The 25,760-nt window shown below is 36.7% G+C and overlaps 4 protein-coding genes across 5 annotated transcripts; all 4 read left to right on the forward strand.

Annotated features, from left to right (window-relative positions):
* Positions 1 to 359: 359 nt before the first annotated feature.
* On the forward strand, positions 360 to 1,755 carry LOC126606737 (transcription factor PRE6-like). Its single transcript, XM_050274124.1, has 2 exons — positions 360 to 783; positions 1,164 to 1,755. The coding sequence occupies exons 1-2, from the start codon at positions 646 to 648 to the stop codon at positions 1,314 to 1,316; spliced, it is 291 nt and encodes a 96-aa protein (XP_050130081.1). The 5' UTR covers positions 360 to 645; the 3' UTR covers positions 1,317 to 1,755.
* Positions 1,756 to 5,563: 3,808 nt separating this feature from the next.
* LOC126607731 (binding partner of ACD11 1-like) lies at positions 5,564 to 7,662 on the forward strand. The gene is made up of 5 exons (XM_050275457.1): positions 5,564 to 5,727; positions 5,938 to 6,066; positions 6,187 to 6,262; positions 6,837 to 6,944; positions 7,072 to 7,662. The coding sequence occupies exons 1-5, from the start codon at positions 5,564 to 5,566 to the stop codon at positions 7,498 to 7,500; spliced, it is 906 nt and encodes a 301-aa protein (XP_050131414.1). The 3' UTR covers positions 7,501 to 7,662.
* A 1,383-nt stretch (positions 7,663 to 9,045) lies between these two features.
* Positions 9,046 to 14,634, forward strand: LOC126607730 (sucrose transport protein SUC3-like). 2 transcript variants are annotated; one of them, XM_050275455.1, is made up of 14 exons: positions 9,046 to 9,610; positions 10,192 to 10,257; positions 10,512 to 10,610; positions 10,706 to 10,770; positions 10,855 to 10,939; positions 11,085 to 11,118; positions 11,250 to 11,349; positions 11,584 to 11,659; positions 12,304 to 12,657; positions 12,825 to 12,968; positions 13,078 to 13,311; positions 13,401 to 13,464; positions 13,555 to 13,598; positions 14,130 to 14,634. In XM_050275455.1, the coding sequence occupies exons 1-14, from the start codon at positions 9,320 to 9,322 to the stop codon at positions 14,295 to 14,297; spliced, it is 1,824 nt and encodes a 607-aa protein (XP_050131412.1). In that variant the 5' UTR covers positions 9,046 to 9,319; the 3' UTR covers positions 14,298 to 14,634. The 2 variants fall into 2 exon arrangements, with proteins under 2 accessions (XP_050131412.1, XP_050131413.1); XM_050275456.1 differs by lacking the exons at positions 9,046 to 9,610; positions 10,192 to 10,257 and having other exon boundaries at positions 10,544 to 10,610; positions 10,731 to 10,770.
* A 7,168-nt stretch (positions 14,635 to 21,802) lies between these two features.
* On the forward strand, positions 21,803 to 23,880 carry LOC126608054 (homeobox-leucine zipper protein ATHB-13-like). Its single transcript, XM_050275816.1, has 3 exons — positions 21,803 to 22,285; positions 22,422 to 22,798; positions 23,304 to 23,880. Exons 1-3 carry the CDS (start codon positions 22,156 to 22,158, stop codon positions 23,655 to 23,657), a joined length of 861 nt encoding a protein of 286 aa, XP_050131773.1. The 5' UTR covers positions 21,803 to 22,155; the 3' UTR covers positions 23,658 to 23,880.
* Positions 23,881 to 25,760: the final 1,880 nt, after the last annotated feature.

Genomic DNA, 25,760 nt, shown 5'->3' on the forward strand with positions numbered 1-25,760 from the left:
TTGTATCCACTTGAACTCCAACAGAGTTTGCACACCAGAGAAAACGGAGTTGGGTCGGGTATCTCCATTTCTCCATCCCCTTCCTCAACTTGCCAAAAGAAATTTTTTATGGTATGGATACATTACTATTGTGACGTACTACATTAATCGTACAACGTGTTTAAATTTTTCTCTATACAACATTGTATGATTAATATATAATGTCATAATAACGGCGTATCATATCAAATAAGTTGTTCTCCGTTATGAGTTTTGTAACCGAACTCGATTTTTTTTTTAATTCGATTTTATTTCTTTCCATCACTCTCATTTCTCAAACCCTATTAATATCAACCCTTTGGCCCACTGCTTACTCCCATGCACTTGTCTCCCTCCTCCTCAAGCATTCGGCATTCCTTCTCTCCTCTCTCTCCTCTCTTTCTCTCTCTAGAATCCTATTTAAGTAGCACCTCATTATCTCATTCTCTCATTCTCTCTCAGCTCATACTTCTCCCGCTCATTTGTCTCTCATAGTTTTTTCTCTAGAAGAACTTCAAACTCTAATATTATTATTTCTTCTGAGTTTTCTGTCAGAACTTCAAACTCTAATATTATTATTTCTTCTGAGTTTTCTGTCAGAACTTCAAACTCTCCAAATATTTGACAATGTCGAGCAGAAGATCCTCTCGGTCGAGGCAGTCGTCGAGTAGGAACAACAACAGTATCAGTGATGACCAGATCACTGATCTCGTATCCAAGTTACAGCAGCTTCTTCCTGAGATTCGCCCTAGGCGTTCCAACAAGGTACACACACACACACATATATATATGTATATATATAATATTTTGTCTTTTTAAAATTAAGTTTTGTTCTTCCTAGCTCTCTTGTAGTCTTTCATGTTTGTAATATACTGTTACAAAAATGAATACAATTATTCTTTTATGTGGCCTCCATTTGGTTAGATAATATGTAATGTAGAGGTTGATAAGTCACACTCGTCTCATTTATTCTGTAGCCACAACTTGAGGTGTGGGACTCCCATTGTTCCCCCATGCCATCCTCACCAGACCCTCTCATTTATACATATGTTTCTGTCTAAATTGAGGTAGATAATTAATTATATACTTAACTAATTAGTTGTATTAATTTGTTAGTTAACGTGTTTGGATTAATATTTTGGCAGGCGTCGGCGTCGAAGGTTTTGCAAGAGACTTGCAATTATATTAGAAACTTACACAGAGAGGTGGATGACCTAAGTGAGCGCTTATCAGAGCTTTTGGCCACGACGGACATGGATAACGACCAAGCAGCCATTATTAGGAGTTTACTTATGTGATGGTGTCTGTGTGTATATATATATGGAGCTTCCTAGTTAATGATGATCCGCATTCGGTATTAGTATTGTTAATCTCTTTTTGTCGTGAGCCTTTGATATATAAATCTGGCTAGTTAGCTAGCTAGGGTTTGCTCATTAGGCCAGAAGAAAGAGTTTTTTTCTTTTTTGATTAAGAAAAAAGAGTAGTTTAATTAATTACGTGCAGCAGTCCAATATCCTAGTGGATAGAATATTGTATTTTTACTTATGCGTTTCAAGTTTGAAATTTTCTCCTCTTTTTAATTATTGTAGTAGTTTTGAACATTCCGTCTTCCAAATAATAGTAAAAAAGTTTAATTATTTATGTAACATGGAGTACTCTCCAGTCCAAGTCTACGCTATTACTTTCGACGACTTGTAGTAGGTAATTAATTTTTATAATAAAAAAAGCACTTTTAGACTTCTGGTTCCTTTTTTCATGGCAAACTTCTAGTTCTTTTTGTGTCGGATCATATATAATTCAAATCTCACAATCTATATCCATCTAGAGAAAACTGAAATGTCTTAATATTATCTGTTATATTTGATTGTGACACTTATCATGAATATTTAACTATATATATGCAATCGATAATACTATTTGTATATACAAAATTGCCAATATTTTTATGATACGTTTTTTTAATAAGGATGAACCCTTTTGTTATATGCAGAACATACCTGTATAAGAGAATATTTCGACAAATATAATAATTTTATGTGTCTAGATAACATTAAATATATATCAGCAATGCACGTGATTAGTTAATTATCAAAATAGTTAGTCATCTTACTTATCAAATTTTTATATTAAAATGTTAGATGTGGACTTGTAGAGGCAAGATATATTGGGGCAGATACACTGTCGATCGAACATGTGACTTTACCCCAAATATAAAATATATACCAATTTGGTAACGAGGTTGTAGCAAAATAATTCCCGTAAATTTGTTGCCTAATTAATTAATTAGCATGCATTAGTAGGACAATTATGCCATGGCAAATGAACATGATGCAGACAATCTCTGGTGCGTTCACATTATCAACTATTTAAAGTGGTCATTATACGACAAGTCGGTCCTAAAGAATTCTCATGCTCGTTTTTAATTATGAGGTTAATTGGAAGAGTTAGGCACGAAAGAGTTACCTAATAATTACTTCTATATGTGATTATCCCTCCACCAATGGTGGTGGAAATGAAAGGAATGTGGAATGGTTTTACAAGCGATAGTATCTAATTAATCTATATTACGGGAAGAGAGAGATCGAAATAATAACAAAAATGGAGGAATACTGTTCTAATCAGCTTAGCTAAACCAAAATTTTGTAAATGTGGAAGGGTTAGTTAATTACAGAAAATAAGTAAAATACTAATTAAACAAACAAGTCTGATTGTTCCATGTGATTGTTCCACACTAGCGCATGACATTATCGTTTGACTCATCACTTATGTTGTCCACTTTTAATATTATACGTGGATTAGTAACGTAATTAGGATCACTTGACGGTCTAACACTCAATATTACTGTAAGGTCGATGGTATATGATGAGTAGATTTTATATTATATATTTTACCCTAATCTTAGTATATTTTGGTTAATATTTTGGAAGAATTTTGATACTTTGAATTGTATTTTCAATATAGGACTTTCGGCTTCCTCTGGAGCAAAACAGGATCAAATGGACGAATTTTGGAGTAATTCCAGTTGGAGGACGTTCGTGAGTCACTTAGCTTGATCGTATCAAAATTTGGGATTTTTCCACCAAGCGGTGATTTTCTGACGATGAAATAAAGAAGCAGTGCGCAGTGCTGGAAAGTGACGTTTTTGGGCTTAAATTGCGTTTTTGGAGCCCAAGATGACCTCGGATGGGTTCGTGGCCTTCTGGAAAAGTGTTCAGAATAGTCCAAACATTAAATCCAGCTATATTGGGCCAGTTTTGGAGCAGCTTATGGGCCAAAACGTGGCTGTTCAGATTTTAGACGAATTTTTATCATTTAATTTAGGGTTATGTTTTCTAGGGTTTTTGGTGGGGGCTTAGCAGATATATTGCTTGGCCGTCTACAGTTTTAGGGTACGCTTTATTGTATGCAATATTGGAGACAGAGAGAAGTGCTAGGGTTTTGAAGATTTTCTACTTGAAGGTGTTTTCAATCCTTTTCTTAATAAGATTTTCTATGATTTCACTTATGAATATGCGGAACTAATTTCTGTTGCTAGGGCGAAGCCTTGAGCCTTAGCATGAATATGTGATTTTTATTTAATTGCTTATGATCGATTGCATGCGTACTTTGAATTGTTAATCACCGGGATAAAAACTATCTAATTGTCGTAATGCCTGATCACCCTTAGGATCTTTAGAAAAGTAATTTGATGCAATTTTGGTCGGAAGGTTCCCTGAAATTGACGCTGGCTTCTTGTGATTAATAATTGTAATTTCTCTTAGGATGAATATCACGTCTTAAGGATTGCATGGTTTTTCAAAGGATTTTCATAAAGCATAATGAGTCTTTCATGTTCATATTTGATCCGAACGTCCGGACGGGTTGCATGTTAGATATACGTTCTACGTTGGAGGTTCCAAGTAGAATATGAATTAGGAAAATCTAACCTTCAAAGTGGTATGTGTAGATCATAAGTAATAGGTAAGAATTCATAGGATTACTAGGTGATGGTGGAATCCTAGTGCCTTCTCAATTTGATTTTTTTTCATAACTGTTTTCTTCTCTCTAGTTTTAATATTGCAGATTGTCTTATCATTAATAGTTAAATTCGTTTTTAATTTAACTAGATTATAAAATCAATCATCTAAATTTCTACTTTACAATCATTAATTGGAATCTGATTTGTTTCGAATTATTTAATAATCCCTGTGGAGAATGACCTTGCGGGATCCGTTTATACTACAATAACCTTGTGATTCTTGCAAGTAAAATAGAATGTTTTTATCGCATTCACATAAGCAGTAAAAATCCTATCAATATACCAGCTGATAGCCTGATAGCTTGATGCTCACGCAAAGCAGAAATTTACTATTTGATTGTGTACGTACTACGTAGTTTGAACTTTGAACAGAAATTATAGCTGACATAAGTGACTGTTTGGAAATTAGTCGAAAATGTAGTGCCTTGTATCACATGGAAGGAACAGCTTAATTAAATAGCGAATTACAAAGAAGATTTGTTTAGAAGATGTAAACGTTTCAATTACAAAGAAGATTTGCGAAAATGTTATTGATAAGATGTAAATGTTTCAATTAGAATCTAATAAAGTTTACCCTTTGACCAAAAAAAAAAAAAAAAGAAGATTTGTTTAGATTAGATCGTCTAATCTTTTTTTTTCTTTCCCAAAAGATAAATAGCTTTTATTATATTGAAATCAAAGTCTAATCGTTTATAAAGTACCAAAATTCAAACTCTAGAAGAAGAAAGATAACAACTTTAATTTGCAAACTCCCCGCTACTCCCGCAAATATGGTAAAAAAAAAATTGGATAAGACATCGCATGTCTCTCAACGTGACAAACATATTTCTTGCAAGATAACTGATCTTGGTATAGATTTTGGAAAAAAAAAAACAAAATTCTGTTGATCCACTTACCGTACTCAATTAGGAAATATCGAATTCATTAATTCAACTAACTACAAATGCATCCACATCAAATTTGAACTCACAATGTCGTTTTTTTTCATCAATTGGTCACCCATTTTTGCTAGAATTCGAGCATCCGACCTAAAATAATTGGCAGTGGATGAAGAGGCCCAAGATCTTCGAAGCACTTAGGCTACTTTGTTAGGATTCTAACTTTGTGTTGAGATGTACGGGTCAAAGTACAGTCTCGCATACTTAGTTTCTAGAATGGTGGTTTTATTCACACACTCATTTACCTCTCTCACACCTCTCTCAATTTTCTGCCGTTGAGCCGATGTATTGAAGAAAATCAATAGACAAAAATTAATAAGAGTAATGTGTGAATAGCACTACCCCTTCTACAGAACCAGGGCGTACGCCCCCCCCCCCGGACAGGCACGCCAGATGGAGATTGGGCCTTGAGCCGAGAAATACGTTTTACGCACTTTGGTCCAGTCCAAATTAAGTGTTCCCAACTATATAGAGGCCTTGAGCCTTGGCCGTTTCCTGGGTTGGGCTTTTTTTCTGGTCAACGTACTCTCTATTGGGCCTAGTCATGGCAGTTAGGCCCAATTATAAAGGTCCCTCAGGTCTCTGGCACATGTTTGGTTACTTGTTCAAAAAGCGAGCAACGTTGCTGACTTGCTGCCCAGCAACGACACGCAACACCGCGCTCTCACAGAGTCGTGGCTTTGTCTCTACGAACACTACAACTTCCCCCTCCTCCTCTGATACACTCGATCCCGAAACATCTACTGAGCTCAGGTGCGTCAATCAATTCTTCACGCTTTAAATTTCTAATTTTTTCCAATTTTTTTTTTCCGTTTAGTATTTTAATTTTGTGAAAATTTTGCATTTGTGAAAATTTCGACGATGGAATTGTAAATTGGAAGTTCGGAAGGTTAAGTTCTAAGATTTTGGTTGGAATATGGATTAATTGGACTAAAAAGTGTTTAATTTCATGAAATTTGTAAGATTTTTGGAGAAGATGAATTCTGGTGGATACGCCGTTGAAGTTACGGGTCTGTCTCCGAAAGCAACAGAGAAAGATGTCTACGATTTCTTCGCCTTCTCTGGTTCCATCGACCATGTCGAAATCGTCAGGTTTCGTGACATTTCTCACTGCTCAATCTCTAGTGTTTTCAGTATTTTATATGATGCTCATAATTTCTGTCTTACATTTTGGGATATAAATTTGTTCTTGTTATTTTGGGGAAAATTCAGATCGGGTGAATGTGCATGCACTGCCTATGTCACGTTCAAAGATTCGTATTCTCAGGAGACTGCTTGCTTGCTCAGTGTGAGTATTTCTTCTTACTCGTTGCAACTGATCATTTATGTGCTTGCTGCCTATGTTTCATGATCAAATTTGGATTAATGCACTATGCAGTTAAATGCAGTCTTAGTTGTTTTGTGTTGATCTTGAGCGATGATTATAGTGGTGCTCATAGCTCATTTCTGCCAGTTGTCCTGTTAAAATTTGTGTAAAACTTGCCAAATTGCTTTCGGCAATAAATTTGTGCTTGTTTACATAGCAAGAGAAAGATACTTTGACAAAAGAAAGATAATTATACTAAAGAATTCAGTGATGGAACTTTGACGCTATCCAAATTTAGCCTAAGATTTCGAGATACAGGGCTCAACTAGTGACCTTAACTAAATAAGTTGTTGCTTTGATGAAAGGGCTTCCGAGTTATCATAGTAGCCTCTAGCTGGAACTTGGTTATAGCACATTCCCATTATATGGTCTGTGCTCATATGTAGTTGCCTTCTGATGCCTAGGTGGTAACTGTTCTTCGGTTTCTTAGTATCTTTCTCGGCGATGATTTGTGAGTGTTAATTCATGTTTTCCCCTTAAAATCTTATTGTCTCAGGGTGCCACAATTATTGATCAAGCTGTGTGCATAACACGCTGGGGGCACTATCAAGATGAATTTGATTTTTGGAACAGGCCTCGGCATGAAGAGGAAACTGATTCGACTGTATGTATATTTTGTTTCTTTCTAAAGCGCAAATAATTTGGTTTCTCGTTTGCACGTTTTCGCACACAAACCAAACTATTGTACTGAAAAGGGTTTGCAAGAGTAATCCATAAGTATGTCTTGGCAGCCTCCACATGGAAGCCAGAATGTTCCTAGTGCTGGACAAGTGGTGAGTGTGGCCCAGGAAGCAGTCTTGACCATGTTGGCCAAGGGATTTGTGCTCGGAAAAGATGCATTAGCCAAGGCGAAATCATTGGACGAGTCTCATCAAGTTTCGGCAAGTGCAGCGGCTAGGGTGACTGAACTGAGCCAGAGAATTGGCCTAACCAATAAGATTTACGCAGGGGTTGGAGCAGTGAAGTCAGTGGATGAGAGGTATCATGTGTCAGAGATCACCAAATCAGCCATATCAGAGACGGGAAGAAAAGCCGCAGAAGCTGCAAACGCTGTGGTGAACAGTAGCTACTTTTCCAAGGGAGCTCTTTGGGTGTCGGATGCTCTAAACCGAGCAGCTAAAGCTGCTGCTGATTTGGGAAGTCAGAATGTTAGGCAGTGAGGTATTTGATAAAATGATATACTCCTGTTGTGTTTGTATATAGAACAGAATATTGTAGCCATTTCGTATTTTCGGTACGTTAGTATAAATTCTTGCTATACATAATGATAACCCAGAAGAACATTACAAAGAGGAGAAATGAAAAGAAAATTATTTACAAAACCATGAAAGAAAACATTATTAACATCCAATTGGTTTACAAACCGGTTGTATTGAACAGCTGAAGTGAGATGAAATCCGATGGTGACGACCCTTTGCAACCAGTATGGCCTTGTATCCATCTACAGAACCATCAGGGTTTCTTTTAATTCAAAGTGCCTGTTTGTTGAGCGGCATTACGCTCTTCTTGCATTGCAGTCTTCCATCGAGGTTATTAGCAGACTCGGAAGAAGATGGAGCAAGAGAAGTTGGGAGAGGGCGTTTGGTAGCAGAGAAGGCTTTTGGTTTGAAGATTGTTCGATTAAGTGGACGAGAAGGAGAAGGGAGAAGAAGCAGAAAGAGAAGAAAATACCTTTCGTCTGGAGGCTGCTCAATTAGGCCGATAAGGAGAAGAAGCAGATCGATAAGTTGGAGCACGATTAGGAGCATGATTACGAGCATTAACAGAATCAGAACAAGAAGAAGAGGGAGCTTTTGTAGAAAGAAGGTATGATCATCGATTTGGTATGATCTTGAAACCCAAGCTCAAGATATGATTGGAACTTTGTGCGGAATGCTCTTCTAAAACTGCAATAGGATGAATCAAATCCTCCATCTACTGGACTTTGTCTTATGAGCTTCTTTACTTATTCATATTCTTTTGATATAACACGAAAACACGTTATTGATATTACCAATTTCCAATTTTTTATTAAGGGGACCAGCTGATGGCTTCGCCATGGTAGTTCACCATTTCAGGGACCAGAAAGACTCACAGAGGCATTCTGGTTACTATCATGTAATTCACGAGTGCTAAAAATCAAACTCAGGACGTGCTGTATGGAGTACGGGCCTGAAATTTGCCCCGAACCACTAGGTATACCGATTTCCAACTTGAGTTCACAATATCCTTACGTAAATAACATTTATTTGGCAACATACCATAGGCATGAGACTATAGCATTGTTTATGAATTGAAATTTCTAGGTCACATATAAAAGAATAAAAAAATCTAGGTCTCACTTTGAATTTCCGCAAAGTAGAAACTTCAAAATGGGAAAGTACAAAAAAGTGTGGGCTATCATGTAAATTCGACTCAACTTCTGATCAAAGCGAATCCAACGGTTCAGATTCCAAGTAACCTTTTCGATGATGTTACGTATGGGCATTACATTAGGGAAGTGTTATTAACACTCCAAAAATCTCATTCTAAACTCCTAACAAGTGTATTTTTCTTTTCAAATATAGAAAGTTGAAGTGTAAAATAAGATTTTTAAAATGTCAATAATAATTTCCTAAAAAAATACATAATTACGTATTTTCAAGTTCAAATCACGCGATAAGCTCACAACGTCAGATTAACTGGGCTTTATTAAATTGGCGCGGGCCCATAAAACTGATAAACCGAAAGCGGGAGCCGAAGTAGGAGTCCTCATGGTGCTGCGGTATACGCTAAATCGGCAACCGAAATGCGATCAGACTCTTCGCACGCACGCACACCCGCCCAAAATTTGATCCACCTGCAAAACTCTGCTCACGCGCTAATGAATCCTTCGCAGTTCTGACGCCGAAATCCGATCTACATGCAAAAACCTAGATCCGCACCGTTTTTGCCGGTTAATGCGCGGGAGATTGAGCTTCTGAGTCGCGGCCATTACTGAGTCAGTGAAACCGAGTCGCCATGGCGGGGAGGACGGACTCGGAGTCCATCCGGGTGCCGTACAGGAACCTGAGGAGGGATGCGGAAGTGGAAATGATGGTGACGGACGAGCCTCATCATCGTATCGACCTCAATTCGCCTACGTCTTCCTCCCCTAGGGTTCCAAATGGGAGCGGCGGCGGCCTCTCGCCGCCGGGACAGCCCGGACACAAACACCATACTCTTTTGACGCTCATTCTCAGCTGCACGGTCGCCGCCGGTGTGCAGTTCGGTTGGGCGTTGCAGCTTTCGCTTTTAACTCCTTATATACAGGTTAGATTTTGGACCAGATGCATGTTAAGAATCAAATTTTCTGCATTGTTGTCCTAATTTACTATATAGTTTTGAATTCTTGAGAAAAATTACAAGTAATGTTATGCTTTTTTAATTTCAAGTATATTTTGATAATTAAATAGATAATCTGTAAGCCCTGTGATACATGAACATGAATTGTTCATAATCTTGATTGGTGCATTCTGTAGTGGCAGAAAATGTTCAACTAAACTCACTTTGTAACTCCACATCTTCACATTTTGAGCTTTCCCGCCCTCATCCTTCGGATTTCGCTAATGAACTTTGGGACGGCTCAATGTAGAAAATGAAGAGAATGATGTAGTGTATGCCTAATAAAAACGCATGGTTACTGTTAGTGTGAAGAGTGTTGACATAATGTAGTGTACGCGGAATATGAATGTATCTTTAGTGTTAGTGTGCAAACAGAATGTATCTTTATTTATCTTCTCAATGCATATTGTTTCTTGTTCTCTCGTATCGCTAGTGCAAATGTTTGTGCTAATTTTTGTTTATTTAAAGCATATTTGGCTAACTAGCCACTGATTGACGTTTTGTTGCAGACTCTCGGAATAGGGCATGCCTTTTCTTCATTTATTTGGCTTTGTGGCCCTATTACAGGCCTTGTGGTAAGTGATTGGCAGCTAGTTTTCAACAATTCTGACTGTAACATATATGTCGTAACCTTTATAATCGTGGTCTATTTGAAGGGGCGCAAACATATCTCCTAATGGGGCGATTTTAATCTTGCTTACTATCGGTGCATGCGCCTTAATGATTATTTTAGCTATTGGAATATTTTGTGAGGGTTAGGGTTGAAGCTATCTGGATATTGTTTAAACATTTTCTTTCCTTCAGTTATATATACTTTTATTTTCTTCAGGTTCAACCTTGTGTTGGTATTTGGAGTGACAAATGCTCTTTAAAATTGGGAAGAAGACGCCCCTTCATTCTTGCAGGATCTCTCATGATTTCTGTTTCCGTAAGTGCGGGGAATTTTCGTACTTTACCATTATATCTTAATGTAATTTGGGTATGCCTTTTTTATTATTTGCTAAACTAAGTCTTGTAATTTAGGTGGTGTTAATCGGGTTTTCTGCAGACGTTGGATACTTATTAGGAGATACAAAGGAGCATTGCAGGTTTTTGTTGCCTTTTGGTGATTCTTTGTTTTTGATATTACAAAAACCCATTAACTGTTAGTTAATTCATTTGAGGAAATGCAGCACATTCAAAGGTACCCGGACAAGGGCAGCCTTTGTCTTTATTATTGGATTTTGGTTGCTGGATCTTGCCAACAATACAGTGCAGGTAAGGCTTCTAATACTATCAATGTGTGATTCGATCACAATGTATAACGGATTACACTGTAGTTTCCCATTGAAAAATAAAAATCACACTATTAGTAGAATGGGTTTTATGTCTCAGCATAAAGTATAACTTGTAATTTTTGTAGGGACCAGCTCGTGCTCTTCTGGCTGATCTAGCAGGTGACTTTCTCCCCAAGCTGTTGTGGAACTAGTCACATTTATGTTTATGTTCTGTTTTATTTTATTTATAGGAATTTAAAGTATGTAATACTTTCTCTGAACATCATATGCTGGTCGCAACTATATTTTAGGCCCCGAGCAACGTAATACTGCAAATGCTGTGTTTTGCTCATGGATGGCCGTTGGTAACATCCTAGGATTTTCTGCTGGTGCAAGTGGAAATTGGCACAGGTGAAACTTCTCAGATATGTTTCTCTTATTTCTTTAGTAATGGAATATTTTTGTGCATTGCACACACATGACCCTTGCACTAAACCGTTTTTATAACATTTTGCCATCTGAACCTAATCAAACTTAGTTTGCACTAACTGAATCCTGCTTCTTTTACTACATAATATAGACCTACAGTTTGCGAATCAACTTCTTTGCGTGGTTTGTTTGTCTGACAATTTTGTTTCTGGGCAGATGGTTTCCTTTCCTTTTGAGTAGAGCTTGCTGTGAAGCCTGTGGAAATCTTAAAGCAGCATTTCTTATTGCGGTGGTGAGTTATCAGCGTGCACAGAAGTGCATGTATTTGTAAAATCATCTTCTACTGTTCGAATTATACTAATTTCTTTTGGGTGGTCAGTGATTGACAATTCTAACAGGAAATATGCTTTCTCCATAATGCAGCTTGAAAACCATGAATTGTAATATCTACTCTTGTGACTTCTTTCCTGATTTGTTCTATCTTTTTTTAATAGCTTAAGAATGAATGGAAGATTCACTATTAACTACTGGGTTCTTGCAGTTTCCTGTGTTGTGCTGAGCTAATTTGCACAGTCATTAATATTTCTTTCAGTAGATGGTGTATTTCTTATAAGATGGTCCCAGATTACGATATCTTTTAATGTCTGGGACAAGTAATAAAAACTTTGGCTGGTCTTGTTAATATGTGTATATTGAGTTTAGTAACTGAGGTAGATATGATATGCTTATATCAGTATATAGTTGGTTAAAGAAACCATATACATCAATTCATAAAGTTTCTAAAATTTTCATTAAGCATGTTTTTGAAGGCATAGAGTTGTTCATTAGTTCATTTCACTTTCAAATAAGAACTTCAATGTTGCAATTGGTGCTGAGGGTATGTTTGGTGTATTGCACTCTGTGCAACTCTAGATAATAAGCATGTTATTTGTGCAGATCTTTCTCACTTTGTGTACACTGGTAACAATGTATTTTGCTGAGGAGGTTCCGCTCACTGCGTATCAGCCGAACCCTTTATCAGATTCTGCTCCTTTATTGGATGATCCCCAACAACATGGTCTTGAGCTTTCTAAGTTGAAGCGTGATAAGCAAGTTATTGATAATGCAAATGGAAGCAGAACTGACTATGAAAGGGATATAAATCTGAAGGAGGCCATCTCAAAAGTTGAGGAAGATAAGAATGGTGGTTTTAATGACGGACCTGGAGCAGTGTTAGTCAATCTGTTGACCAGTTTAAGGCATTTACCACCAGCAATGCATTCAGTGCTAATTGTTATGGCTCTTACATGGGTACGTGACACTGTTATTTTGGATGAACTTTTCCATTTCGCCCTTATTAATAGCATTTTTGCTGATTTCTGTTTGTTCATATTTGGTATCATTAAAATTTCTTGAGTGTTTGTTGCCATTACGAGGTTCTGTTTTGAACTCATCTTTGTTTCAATTCTTACATGCAGTTATCCTGGTTTCCATTCTTTCTTTTTGATACGGATTGGATGGGTAGGGAAGTATATCATGGGGATCCGAAAGGGAACTCGGCCAAAGTACAAGCTTATGATCAGGGTGTCAGAGAAGGTGCATTCGGTTTATTATTGAATTCAGTAAGAACTCAAAATTGAGAACCAGTACTTGACTTCCAAAAGTTGTCATACGTAATTTAAATGTTATTGAGGAACCTTTAATTTAAGCTTCTCTTTTTCTGGGGCGTAGGTTGTTCTTGGCATCAGTTCTTTCCTAATTGAGCCAATGTGCCAGCGGATGGGTGCAAGACTAGTGTGGGCAATGAGCAATTTTATTGTGTTTGCCTGCATGGCAGGCACCGCTATCATAAGTTTAATATCTGTTACAGAGTATTCTAAAGGGATTGAACATGTAATTGGGGGGAATGAAAATATCAGGATTGCTTCCCTGATTGTTTTTGCTCTTCTTGGCTTCCCACTTGCTGTGAGTATTAGTGTGCCTGTATTAAATGTCTATTTACTACAATAGCTGCCCCAAGGTATGCAAAGAACTGAGTATGTTGTGTGTTGCAGATTACCTACAGCGTTCCCTTTTCCGTTACAGCAGAGTTGACTGCCGACGCAGGTGGTGGCCAAGGTTTGTGTGTTTTTTTCTTTGAATCTAGCAACTTCTTTCTCTGTGTCATTGCTGAACTTGGTGATTTAACGTGTTTTTACTATTGTGCAGGACTGGCTATTGGAGTTTTGAATCTTGCAATTGTTATTCCACAGGTAGTTAGGATGTAGTCCTGTTTTATCACTTGTTTAGCTCAATCATACGCTGCAAGTTGTTGTCTGTTGGATCTTTTTTCTTGTTTTGGTATACGCTTTGCTGTTACTTTGCTTGGTATACATGCATATATACGTTCTCCTTCTCTCCAACCCCCTTTTACTTTCTCACCGGTAAAATCTCATATCAAAGTTTGTTATTTCGCATGCAAAATTTTGACCTGATCATTGGTCATGTTCGGGCTTGGAGAGTGCCAAATTCTAAACGATCCCAGCCTGAACCCGACAAAAAGTGAACTAGAAGTTGGACCAAGGTCAAGCCTATGATCAGGTCTAATAGTGTGGCCGTGTAACTTGGTTCTCTGTGTTTCTCAAAATACCTTTATTCATTATAACCTGGGTCATGATATCTGCATTTGGATAAACCTGTTTCTTATTCCGGTCCTCCAGATTTATGGACACAGACAGTTCATAACTTATTTTTCTCTTCCAGTTTGGTTGTGCTGATTTCATGCTTCTTGTTAAATTGCGCAGATGATTGTGTCTCTTGGTGCGGGGCCATGGGATGCTTTATTTGGGGGAGGAAATATACCTGCCTTTGTTTTGGCCTCCTTCGCTGCCCTTGCTGGTGGCATTATCGCGGCTCGCAGACTACCAAATCTTTCGAGTTCCCTCAAGTCAACCGGTTTTCATTTTGGGTAATTACAAAAGCAGTTCACCTGGTCGGCTAATGACCGAAGCAACTCATCGGATGATGCCCACCCCGTATTCGATTCAACCATACAGGAGCATTTGCTCTCCAAGGGATTGCTCTGGCTCTGGCTCTAGAATACGCGTACGTATCACACTTACCAACACCCATTCCATAAATTCATTCTTTTTTTTTGCCTCACATCGTATGTAGAGTGTATATTGTCAGTTACATGAAAAGGATATACATACATGCATATAATGCTAATGCCGCTCTAAGAAAATTGTTCATTTCTTCCCCATCCGGTTAACATTTTACAATTGTGTATATAATTTCATAAGACTTTTATGTTGTGGCCGGGTTCCGGCTAGCCTGATCTTAATATGGCCGGTGGCTGCCACTACTTTCCCGTTGCCGGTACCCAAATTTGATGGAAGTAAACGTTAAGTCGGATTAATGTAGATGATAATATACAATCAAGAGAAGGAAATAAATGAGTTTATATGATGTTGATGGAGGTTAAGTGGTCGGTTTGTATTAGTCTAATCATTCTTTATGTCCTTTTCAAGTCTCATGCTACTATGCTAGAGATTCACTAGATTGTACTGCTTAAACCTTGCATTTTACTCATAAAAAGTTAATTGAAAAAAAAGGTTTTCTGTATCTTAATTTGTCAATGTCTGCTTTATTTACTTGTGTTTCAAACCGGTTCATCCAAATGTTTCCCCTAATAAAGAGTTGATTGGTTGTATTAATTACGATTAATTACATGTGGGCCATGTCCATATTCTAAAGAAATTTTTCAGTATGCTCGAAACATTTGAAATTTTTTATTTTCGAATTTCTAACCAATTTACCCTTAGTGTACCGGGTCGGTTCTTGGTATAATGAAAAATCTCTCCATATTCTGCCTGGAAACATCTCAAAATCGGTTGGCGGCCGGTCTATTCTAAAAATACAAAAAAATAGAAATTATAATCGGTGGATAAATTTGCTTCTTTTTCCCACTCCAATTAAATTCTGACATCAGCATCAGATTACCAGTCTCAGTTTTCCAAATTCAAGATCATGGGTCCAGCGAAAGGAGTAGGATTCTCTTATCTGTTTTTTCCTTCCCTTCCTTTTTCTCTTATTTGAACGGTTTCGGTTAAGCTAATAAAATACAAAATATTCATTTTGGAGCTTTTGCAATTTGCTTCTCCCGAATCGATAATTTGTGTCCCAAAACGACAACCAATCACCCAATTTAGTCCAAACTATGAAATATTAGATGTTTAAACATACATAATGTACAAATTGATACAATTTTACACTTCATGATGTTGTACTGTGAAAAAGTTAGAAATCTCAGAGCTTATTTTGTTGAAAATCATCTCAAATCCAAAGGATGTAAAATATAATTAGTCTAATAACAAATAAATAAACACATATATTATATGGATAATGCTAGAAAGACCAACTGTTTAGACCAAATTTTAAATCATATAACGTGATTATTAATTATTGGATATTACTTAAGTGTTGATTACATACTTATTTTCTTTAATCATACATCATACTATTTACAAATTTAGTCTAAAAAATTGATTGACGTGACATTACACATATTGTATAAGAGCACAACCGAAGCATGAGTGGTTACTGGTTGAGGAATCACTATCAATGCATATCTCCTCTGCCCAAAAAGCAAATCCCAAAAAAAATTAACAATTAAATTCAACAAATAAAAGAAAGAGAAAAAATCTTCTAATTTCTAAAGAAAGATATATATGCATGGAGGGAGAGAGAGAGTGGAGTGACGTACGCAATGGAAGAGAAGGGCACATGAAGACAGCTGAAGCCATGAGCGCATGTGGAGTGGAGAAGATTCAGCTATTTCAGCTCATTTCTTTATTCCCAAACATACTCATGTAGATGAGAAATTTTTCAATGTTATCAGAAACACGGTTTAGTATACTAAATATCATAGTATAATTTTTTAAAATTTTACTTTTCAAAGTTTTTAATTGATTATATTGTTATTTGATGTATTATGCCACATGTCCGTCACATTGAAAAATCTCGCTACCCAGATCTTGTTATCTCTTTTTTATTTTCTTTTTTATTTTAATTCTTTATGGAATTTAATAAAACAAAGAAAAGAAAAACAGATAGATATAGGTAGTATTAAGGTTCTAAATTAATTAAGGGGTTTGGGAACATGCATGGATATGATATCCACCCTATTCCATTGGATTTGGCGGCACACAGCACACCACCGCTGCAATTTCCCAACTCAATTCCAATAGAGGCATGTGATTTAGCTGCCTACGCTCTCCTGTCTTTGCCAAATATTAAGGAACTGGATCCTCTTCTGGGCTCAGGATACGGATCCTCATAAGCAGTCCATTTAGGCTGTTCAAACTTGATCAAACGGTTGTAATTATTATAACTTTTAGAGGGAGCCCTTTGTTTGGAACCGTTGAATTAAATTTTAACTGCTCGCATGGACTGTTCAGGAAGATCCCCATCCTGAGCTCTAGATGATCCTATTCAAATATTAAACCCACTGTTTATGTTTACTAGTGGCACCTTCACATGTCCCATCATCACCAATATTCTATATTATATTATGCTCTTTTAAATCTTCGATCAGACAGACTGATACTTGGATGGTCTGACCTATATCATAAAAGGATAAGATTTTTTGTATTTACGCTCATGTAACAGAGTTTTCTTGTGCAGCAATCCTATATTTCAATACATAGGAGGAGTGCTAGGCTTAGTCATCTATGACAATGAGCTGTCGTTATATGTGAATTCGTTATGCATCAACGACTTACAAGACGACTGAGCCTAAGTTATCATAACCCAAACAAGATTCAATCCCCTCCGTTACTAAAGCTCCATTCCACTTGAAATAAATAAATAAGTCTAATTCACAATCTGCCCCATCTCCGTGTATGTATTAATCTCTAGTGTTTTATTAAGGGAATTGTTATTAGTATTAGGAAAGATGATACGTCATCCATTTCTGTTAATGAAAAATAGTTGGAAAAAACTAAATGTGGTTAGTTTTGTTATTAGTTGTGGTTAGTTAGAATGATAAAAGTTTAGTTAAGGAAGTTAAGGGTATAAATGTAAAGAGCCCAAGGCTATATATATATACACATCCATGTAATTGTTTATTAAATAAATGAAATACAATCTTGTAGAAGAAGCTTTGCTTTTCTTTATGGTATATCGCCATTTCGCTTCACAGCATCGTTTCCACCTTCTGCATCGATCGATCTTCTCTTGATTGTTTCTTGTTGCTTCAACTCTGACTCTTCATTTTTTCTTCTCTGATCTTTCTTCTGTTCGTTGATTGCTTCTTGTTTAGGATCATGGCTTCTCCATCTGAATCGTCCCCAATTGGATCGTCTTCTCCGAGTCAAAACCCTAATTTCTCTTCTAATCCTCCTTCTCTGAATTCGTATACTTCTCTTACGATTCATAACATTGGAAGTGGAAGTATGGTGCCGATTAAACTGAAAAGCTCCAACTATCTTCCCTGGCGAGCGTTGTTTGCTCCCATTTTCCGGTGATACAAGCTTCTTGGCGTGATTGATGGAACTGAGATCTGTCCACCGCCTCTCTTATCTGATCGCTCGCTGAATCCTGCTTTTGAGGAGTGTAAAATGAGATTTTTGGAGTGTCGATAATACTTCCCTTTATTAATTACTAGAATTAATTAAAGAATTGAGAAGTACATTTTTTTTCTTCTTAACTGACCAATGAATGAAATGTTGGGTTATATTAAACTGCTAACAACATATAACCAACTTTATCAGTTTAATATAACTCAACTTTTTTGTTGAGCTGGTAAGCATTTTTCTCTTCGCTGTATCAATTTCTAGGTTTGAGTCTTAACACAAGCTATCCTTCTTGGTAGACGGTCTGTAAAAAAAAAAAAGGGACTTAGACACCCTCATTAAGTCCTCAAAGAAGTTTGTAGTATGCTCTAGCCTTGTGACAAGGTAGCTATCACATTCCCGACTAGAATCTCTTTAGAAAGAAAATCTTTTGTCTCATGATAACCTACTCCGGTTCCCTCACGAAACTTTCGTTATTAGATTAGCCATATGCTTACATGTTTCTAGCGATTCACATAGCTAAAAGTTGGGTTATATGTGATTGTGTCAATGTATCATATCATGCATGTTAAGTTGCTAACAAGAAACCAAGAAGCGATATTTAATCAAATCGAATGACGTCCGATCAGACAAATGTCAATTGGATCAAATCGTATACCAATTTGTGCCCGTGTACATGTCACCATGGCCAACTTAACTAGTTTTGGATTAATACGACAACCATGCATGGATGGATACTTTAGTCATTTCATGGGTCCCCTCTTGCTTCTCTTTCTTGACATCTCCATGCATTATTGTGTTGTCCATATTCTTTACATTACATTTTTATGCTAAGCAAGCTTAGATTCCCATCCTATAGAATTTTATGGTCAAATGAAAAAAAAAAAAAAAAAAGTTGAACTGAAGTAGGTAACAAGCTAAGCTAACCTTTACATGGCACAAGTACGTTGAACAATGTAATAAAGTATCATTTATATTGAGTAGTTTTTTTTTTTGGTCAAAATCGGAGATGGTACAATTCTTGACCCATTCTGATGTCCTATTTGAAATTTTGACTACGCCGCTATTGTGGTGTACCATGATATGAAATAGCAGATATATGTACAAAGTCCTTGTCTAAGCCTAGATTTCTACTTCTCAAAACCAAACTCTCTCTTCGATTACCTCAGCTTAGTTTAAGGGGGGCATATTAAGGACAATAGTGTAAAAGATAAAACTTGGCAGGGTCAATTTTGTAAATACCTTGATGTTCTGTTATAGTTTGTTATTTGGACAGTTAGGATTTGTTGTAGTGAGCTGTTAACAAAGTTGTGCGTTGAGTTACGTATAAATACCAAATTTGTAATCTTATTACAAGTCAATGAAAGATAATTTTCCAAATACCCCTACTATGAGAATTGAGACCCTCTCTGAATCTTTGTGTCTAGAGTCGATGGACCCAGATATCCGAACCACTTATTTTAAATCATACGTCCTCTATTAGCCCATCCCACTAGCTACCTCACACAAACTAAAGGTCCAAATCTCTCTCTTCCTTAAATGGCCCGAATCTTTGTGTCCGCTGGCTCTAAACTTCAAAATCTGGAGAGAATCTCGATTTCTACTGTGCTTTCAATGCCCTTTCTCTTTTTATCCTTTCCAGCTGAAAACGCTCTTTGCCGTTTCTTTTTAATGCACAGAAAGAGCAATGCAGCTGCATTTTCTAATGTTAACTTTGTACAAGTCCTTTCACCCCTTTACGTACACTTGAAGTTTGACAAAGTTATGTAAGGAATCTAGTCCCACCAAAAATGTTCATGCATGCAGCTGCGTGCTAGCTGCCACTGAGTCCCACACACACTATTTAGCATCTAGGTAAAGTTTTCAATGATCGGTACGAGTTAACTTGTACATGTTGAGGTGAAAAATGATCAAGGGTAAAAAGTTGTAAAGTTTTCCTACCATGCCATTTGGTAACTAAAAATACTACTGTTATCGCATAAATTACTACTGTTACTGCGTAATTAGAAACTAAAAATATAGTGATGATGTTGATCAAGGTTTTGGAATTGAAGGCGTGGACTGTGGAGGGATGATAACATGCCATTTGGTAATTGAGGTGGTGGTGTGGCAGAACAGATCAAAGAGAGTGGAGCAAGCGGTGAGATATATATATATATATATATATATATATATGTGTGTGTGTGTGTGTGTGTGTGTATGCATGCATATATGGGTAAAATATCCTAGATTATGATGGGTACACAGAGACAAAAAAAGACCAGCTCTTAGCCTTAGTAGTAGGGTTTATGACAACAACCTTTGCTTGGGCATTTCCAACCCATTCGTTTTCACTATCACTACGTACTATTTCTCCACTCGAATTCACAGCTGCATGCAGGAGAGAGAGAGAGAGAGAGAGAGAGAGAGAGAGAGAGAGGGGGGGGGGATTGGGGTGAGGAGTGAGCAGTGGTAGCAGTGAGAGAGAATATGCAAAAGAATGATAATACTAGGGAAATTAAAATTTTAAATTAAATTATGTGTCATCAATAAAAAAACAAATATGCTAATTGACACTTAATTAATAATCCAATCATCTACAATCATATCATTTATTTTACAAATTTGGTTTAAAAAATTCGGTCTTCCTAACATTACTCGCAAAAGAAAAGATAAAATGGATAGATGATGTGAAAGAGCTTCATCCTAATCCACGATACCTGTTGGTGGGTTAGGTAGCAAACCCTGCCCCCCTCCCCTCTTTGGACCCCATTCCCTTCATTCCTGCCTCCTCCTCCTCTCTCTCTCTCTCTCTCTCTCTCTCTCTCTCTCTCTCTCTCTCAGAGTCACTGGCCAACTCATTTTTTCATTTCTTTTCCTTAAGTAATTGGTTTCTTTTACTTTACATAACTAAAATCATCAATAATATTACTGTACTCTTTTTCTAATGAAACCCAAAGTCCTTTCACATTTTATGGGACACCCAAGTTCCATCCCAACAATGATCTCTCTAGCTTATATAATTCTACAACGATTTCACAAGGTGCGTCTCTTTGGAGTCCAAAAGAGGGACATTTCTTTTTTTTTCTCTCTCCAAAGTCACCCACTTCACATTGTAAAAGCATAGACCACCTGTGTTTTTCCTTTAATTCACAATGAAATCATTGTGAAATCAAACTAGTGAAAAGCTCCCATTTCCACTTCTAAAATTAACCTTAAAGAAAATTGTCTTCCTTCTTATTTTGAACGAGCGGTATTCTACACTAGTTTCTTTTATCGAGTTCAGTTAGGTGTAGTATTTAAAATATCGATATAGGTGGAAATATCGATATGCAAATTTATGAAAATATTGATTAGTTGCCTTTGATGGAAATTATGAAAATTGCAATGGTTTGGGTATATCAACTCATTCATATTTAGTCGAAATTAGAGAAAAGTTCTTAAAAAAATTCAAAAGTTCGAAATCTGCAATGGGTTCGGACAAATTTTCTATAGTGAATCGGTAAATATCATCAATATTCATTGATGTCCCTAAATCTTGGCGATATACGGTGAAGTTTCTATTTCACCCCCTTCCCATTTCCATATCAATCCTTGATTTGTCGGATATTTCGACGAAAATATCAACAATTTCGTGAATATTTTAAACACTGATTAGGTGAAAAAGGGTGGATATATTACCTAAATCAACTGAGCTAACTAATATCTGTAGCACAAACTCTATTCTCAAGAAATATCGCTACCTTCTGTCAATCCCCTCATTTTACAATTTTCCATACATATTCATAGTGACTTAAAAACTCTACCCTCTCTAACTCTCTTGTGAAAGTGTGACATGACCTAAGAAGGACCAAAAAGTCTTTATATTGCATGTAAAAAGTCTATATATTGCTTGTAATTGAAAAAAAAAAGAAAAAAGAGAAATCACATCCTATAAACAAAGAGAAGTATAAAACAATCCTGCACTCTCTCCCCTCCCACAGCTAGCCATCAAATGTGTGTGTGTGTATATATTTATATATAGAAAAATACATAAATTCCTAGAAGCTACTGATAAGGTATATAAGCCATCCACTGCAACAATTTGTGCATCCCCTTCCATTTGAAGAAATTTCATTCCCTTTTGAATATTTCAGCAAAAATTTATCATTTCCTTCTGTGATAAATCTACAAACCTTTCTTTTCCTTCACCAACAGTTAGATTCTGTGCCACTCTGAACATGGCAGCTGCTAGATCATTAAGATTGGTGGCAAGAGCTTGATTAATCATCAAGCCATGACTGCCAATGGGATGGCCTTCTTCTCTACAAATTTCATGCTTCAAACCCCCCATGACCGTGATGACCACCAACCTCCCACTTCTCTCAGTCCAATGCTGCCTTCCTGCACACCTCAAGATTTCCACGGTACTTCTTTCCGAAATTTTGATATTAATTCGTTTTGTTTGATTAATTAAGTTCATTAGTAGTAGTGGGACGCTGGTCCTTCTCGCCGATCCGTCTATATGGAATCTTGACATTAATATTTGTTGTGTTTATGCAGGCGTGGCATCGTTTCTAGGAAAGCGATCGGTGTCATTTTCAGGGATTGAGTTGGGAGAAGAAGCTCATGGGGAGGATGACTTGTCAGATGATGGGTCACAGGCAGGGGAGAAGAAGAGGAGGTTGAACATGGAGCAAGTGAAGACTCTTGAGAAGAACTTTGAGTTGGGGAACAAGCTTGAGCCTGAGAGGAAAATGCAGCTGGCCAGGGCTCTTGGTTTGCAGCCAAGACAGATTGCTATATGGTTTCAGAACAGGAGGGCCAGGTGGAAGACAAAGCAATTGGAGAAAGATTATGATCTCCTCAAGAGACAGTTTGATGCCATCAAAGCTGACAATGATGCTCTCCAATCTCAGAACCAAAAACTTCAAGCTGAGGTTGGTTCAATTCAAATAAATGATCTTTTAAAAGTACCCATGAAATGATGAAAACCAAATTATGTCTCAACAGACCGGCTTAGTCAAGTTAGCTATAATAGTTCTGAATCTCTATTTTCGTAGTTTAAGTTAGACTTGTCGCTCTAATCAGGTTTTGGATATGATTGTGCTCTGGATCTGTAGATTATGTTTTGGAAATTAATCATCTGCCTTTCATCTAAAAGATTTTTTGCTTTTTTGACTATCAAATTGTTGTATCATAATTATTGAAAACCTTTACATCCCCTGAACCAATAATCTTTGATTACATAAAGTTGCTTTTTCCAAGGTAGATTCAACTTTTTGATGCACTGATTAATTGATCATGATTCGCGGGCTAAAAGGGTATTCAATCATCACTCTAACAGTACAGATCTTTTGTTTTTTTTTTTTAATTACACCTTTGAATTAGTCCGACTATGAAATAGACGTTCTTTTTTTTTGCTGATAAATTTATTGGGTGCAGATAATGGCATTAAAAAACAGAGAACCAGCGGAATCCATCAACCTCAACAAAGACACAGAGGGATCTTGCAGCAACAGAAGCGAAAACAACTCCGACATAAAACTGGACATTTCGAGAACACCGGCAATCGACAGCCCTCCCTCGTCTCACCATCATCAAAATCCAACCCTTTTTTCGTCTTCAATAATAAGGCCAGCCCAGCTCTTCCAAAACACATCAAGGACTGAAGCAATGCAATGCCAGAAGATCGATCAGATGGTCAAAGAAGAAAGCTTGACCAACATGTTCTGTGGCATCGACGATCAGTCTGCTGCTGGGTTTTGGCCTTGGTTGGAACAACATCAGTTTAATTAAGCAATGAAATAATCAAAGAGGCAACAAACCAAATTACCATGTTAATTTCTATCAGTTTTTAATTAAAATATTCCGTGTTCTTGGCGATTAGATTAAAGTTTTATGGGATGAAAAAAAAATCCAGGTGAATTTGAATTGCATTTTAGTAGCTGGTGACTGACTGAGTGTTGCAGCAGCTCCTAGCTAGCATGGGACATGAAATAAAAAAGGGATTTCTCTCCTCCTTTAGTTGTGTATTTTTTTTTAGTATATAGTCGATTTTTCTCCCTAATTTTCTGTCAAAAATTCCTTTTTATTTTCTTAATGTTCAATTTACCAAATTTACCGAAAAGTTAGAAAACATTTTGATGGCGGAAAATTGGACAAAGTTTAGAGAGAAAATTAACCAAACAAAGTTACAAAAGTCCCAGAGAATCTTCTTACTTTCGAATCATGCCACTGTACTGTCAATGAAAATTTGCTCACAAGTGCCGTGAAAAAAAGTCCTTTTGCAATGATTTGTTTGCTGATATCATCAAATCCAATACAAAGTGGAGAACAAAATCTACTACTTGAAGTTTTTGCGAAAAAAAAAAAAATCTACTTGAAGCTGAATTAAAAGAATATGTTTATATATAGGGCATTGTTATTAGTATTTCAAAAATCTTATTCTACATTTCAAACTTTTTATATTAAGAAAGAAAAATACATTTATTATAAGTATAGAATGAAATTTTTGAAATGTTCATAACACTTCAATATATATATATATATATATATAAAAGAGAGAGAGAGTACTGAGAGAGGGAAAGTATCGAGCACACATTCCAAGAGGGAAATGAAGACAAGGAGATGGAATCATGGAAGTGAGTGGAAGAAAACAGAGTTGGAAAAAGGTCATACTCGTGAAGGGGACGTTGGCAAGTTTCATGTACTGACAATCGCAGGTAATGGACAAAAACCCAACTATGCTCTGTCTCCACCACCACCACCACCTCCATCTCTCTCTCCACTTGCCTCTCTATCTCTAGTTGCAAAGACAGAAATCTTAAATACAACATGTTACACGACTTGAATTCTGTGTAAGTATAGAATCGGCTAAACAAATTAGTATTATTCGACTAACATTGTACGTAAGTGGTCGTCTACCATAATGACAGAGAGAAGTGCTGACATCGCATCACAATATGAGTTTGAATCCTTAACATTGCATCACGGCGTGAGTTCGAATTTTTAACATTGTACTAGTAAAATTACATTTTTATCAATTTTTAGATGAATAATATAAGTTAAAGTATTATTATTTTCATATTCTTGAATTTGTGAGCTAACATAATTATGATACAGATATAAGAAAGTGTCACTCACATACTTATTTTTACTTTCTATTCACATTTATTAATTTTTTGTCATTATTTTTTTTTAATTATCACCTTTAAAAAAAAATAAGGATATAGCATTATCCGAGCAAAGATGCCAAAGTTATACATGAATGCCTACACAGAGGCAAACAACCAACCACAAATACTAGAAAAGGGTAGTGCAAGGAGGTTACAGGAGACCAAGACGCCACACCTAATTCTAAAGCGTCCCTCTTCCCACTACCATATATAATTAGTGGGGGACATGAAAGGTCATCATTACACAAAATCTAAACAAAGGAAGATGTGGATCTATCGACCCAAATTGTCACCTTAGTTTTTATACAGGGAAAAGAGAGAGAAAAGATTCAAGAGTGTCATGTGAACTCACTGTCGCCCACTCTAACCTCCCACAGGAATGCCTGGATCCCTTTACAACTTGCTTTTAGAAAATACACCTCCCTTCCCGCACTTTCCATCTCCTTTTTCTTTTCCAAGATGTAATGCTTTACGTTCCAAGTTCCAAGTTCCAACATGTCCATTTTCGAACTGTTACTTTCAACTGACAAGGAACAATTTCACTTATCCTCATCCTCAAATCTGTCTGTTTTCCAAGATATTTTGAGCTCAAAAGCTAAATCCTTGACGTATATACAGTCTTGATGCCTAAAATTAATTTTAACGGTAAGATTGACCTCCTCGATCAAGAGATTGAAGAATATATTTTGTACTTGATTGTTCTTGGTAACGAAACACTTTGTGG

Source organism: Malus sylvestris, chromosome 16 (genome assembly GCF_916048215.2).
Source record: "Malus sylvestris chromosome 16, drMalSylv7.2, whole genome shotgun sequence".
Classification (NCBI taxonomy): domain Eukaryota; kingdom Viridiplantae; phylum Streptophyta; class Magnoliopsida; order Rosales; family Rosaceae; genus Malus; species Malus sylvestris.

Bases quoted from the DNA above. Each gene is read 5' to 3' on its own strand.
- LOC126607730 (XM_050275455.1), top strand. From the start codon at position 9,320: ATGGCGGGGAGGACGGACTCGGAGTCCATCCGGGTGCCGTACAGGAAC. The intron at 11,350-11,583 runs GTGAAACTTCTC...GTTTCTGGGCAG, and splicing joins GCAAGTGGAAATTGGCACAG to ATGGTTTCCTTTCCTTTTGA. The intron at 12,969-13,077 runs GTAAGAACTCAA...TCTGGGGCGTAG, and splicing joins TCGGTTTATTATTGAATTCA to GTTGTTCTTGGCATCAGTTC.
- LOC126607731 (XM_050275457.1), top strand. From the start codon at position 5,564: ATGTTTGGTTACTTGTTCAAAAAGCGAGCAACGTTGCTGACTTGCTGC. The intron at 6,067-6,186 runs GTTTCGTGACAT...GGGAAAATTCAG, and splicing joins GACCATGTCGAAATCGTCAG to ATCGGGTGAATGTGCATGCA. The intron at 6,945-7,071 runs GTATGTATATTT...ATGTCTTGGCAG, and splicing joins AAGAGGAAACTGATTCGACT to CCTCCACATGGAAGCCAGAA.
- LOC126606737 (XM_050274124.1), top strand. From the start codon at position 646: ATGTCGAGCAGAAGATCCTCTCGGTCGAGGCAGTCGTCGAGTAGGAAC. The intron at 784-1,163 runs GTACACACACAC...ATATTTTGGCAG, and splicing joins GCCCTAGGCGTTCCAACAAG to GCGTCGGCGTCGAAGGTTTT.
- LOC126608054 (XM_050275816.1), top strand. From the start codon at position 22,156: ATGACTGCCAATGGGATGGCCTTCTTCTCTACAAATTTCATGCTTCAA. The intron at 22,286-22,421 runs GTACTTCTTTCC...GTGTTTATGCAG, and splicing joins CACACCTCAAGATTTCCACG to GCGTGGCATCGTTTCTAGGA. The intron at 22,799-23,303 runs GTTGGTTCAATT...TATTGGGTGCAG, and splicing joins ACCAAAAACTTCAAGCTGAG to ATAATGGCATTAAAAAACAG.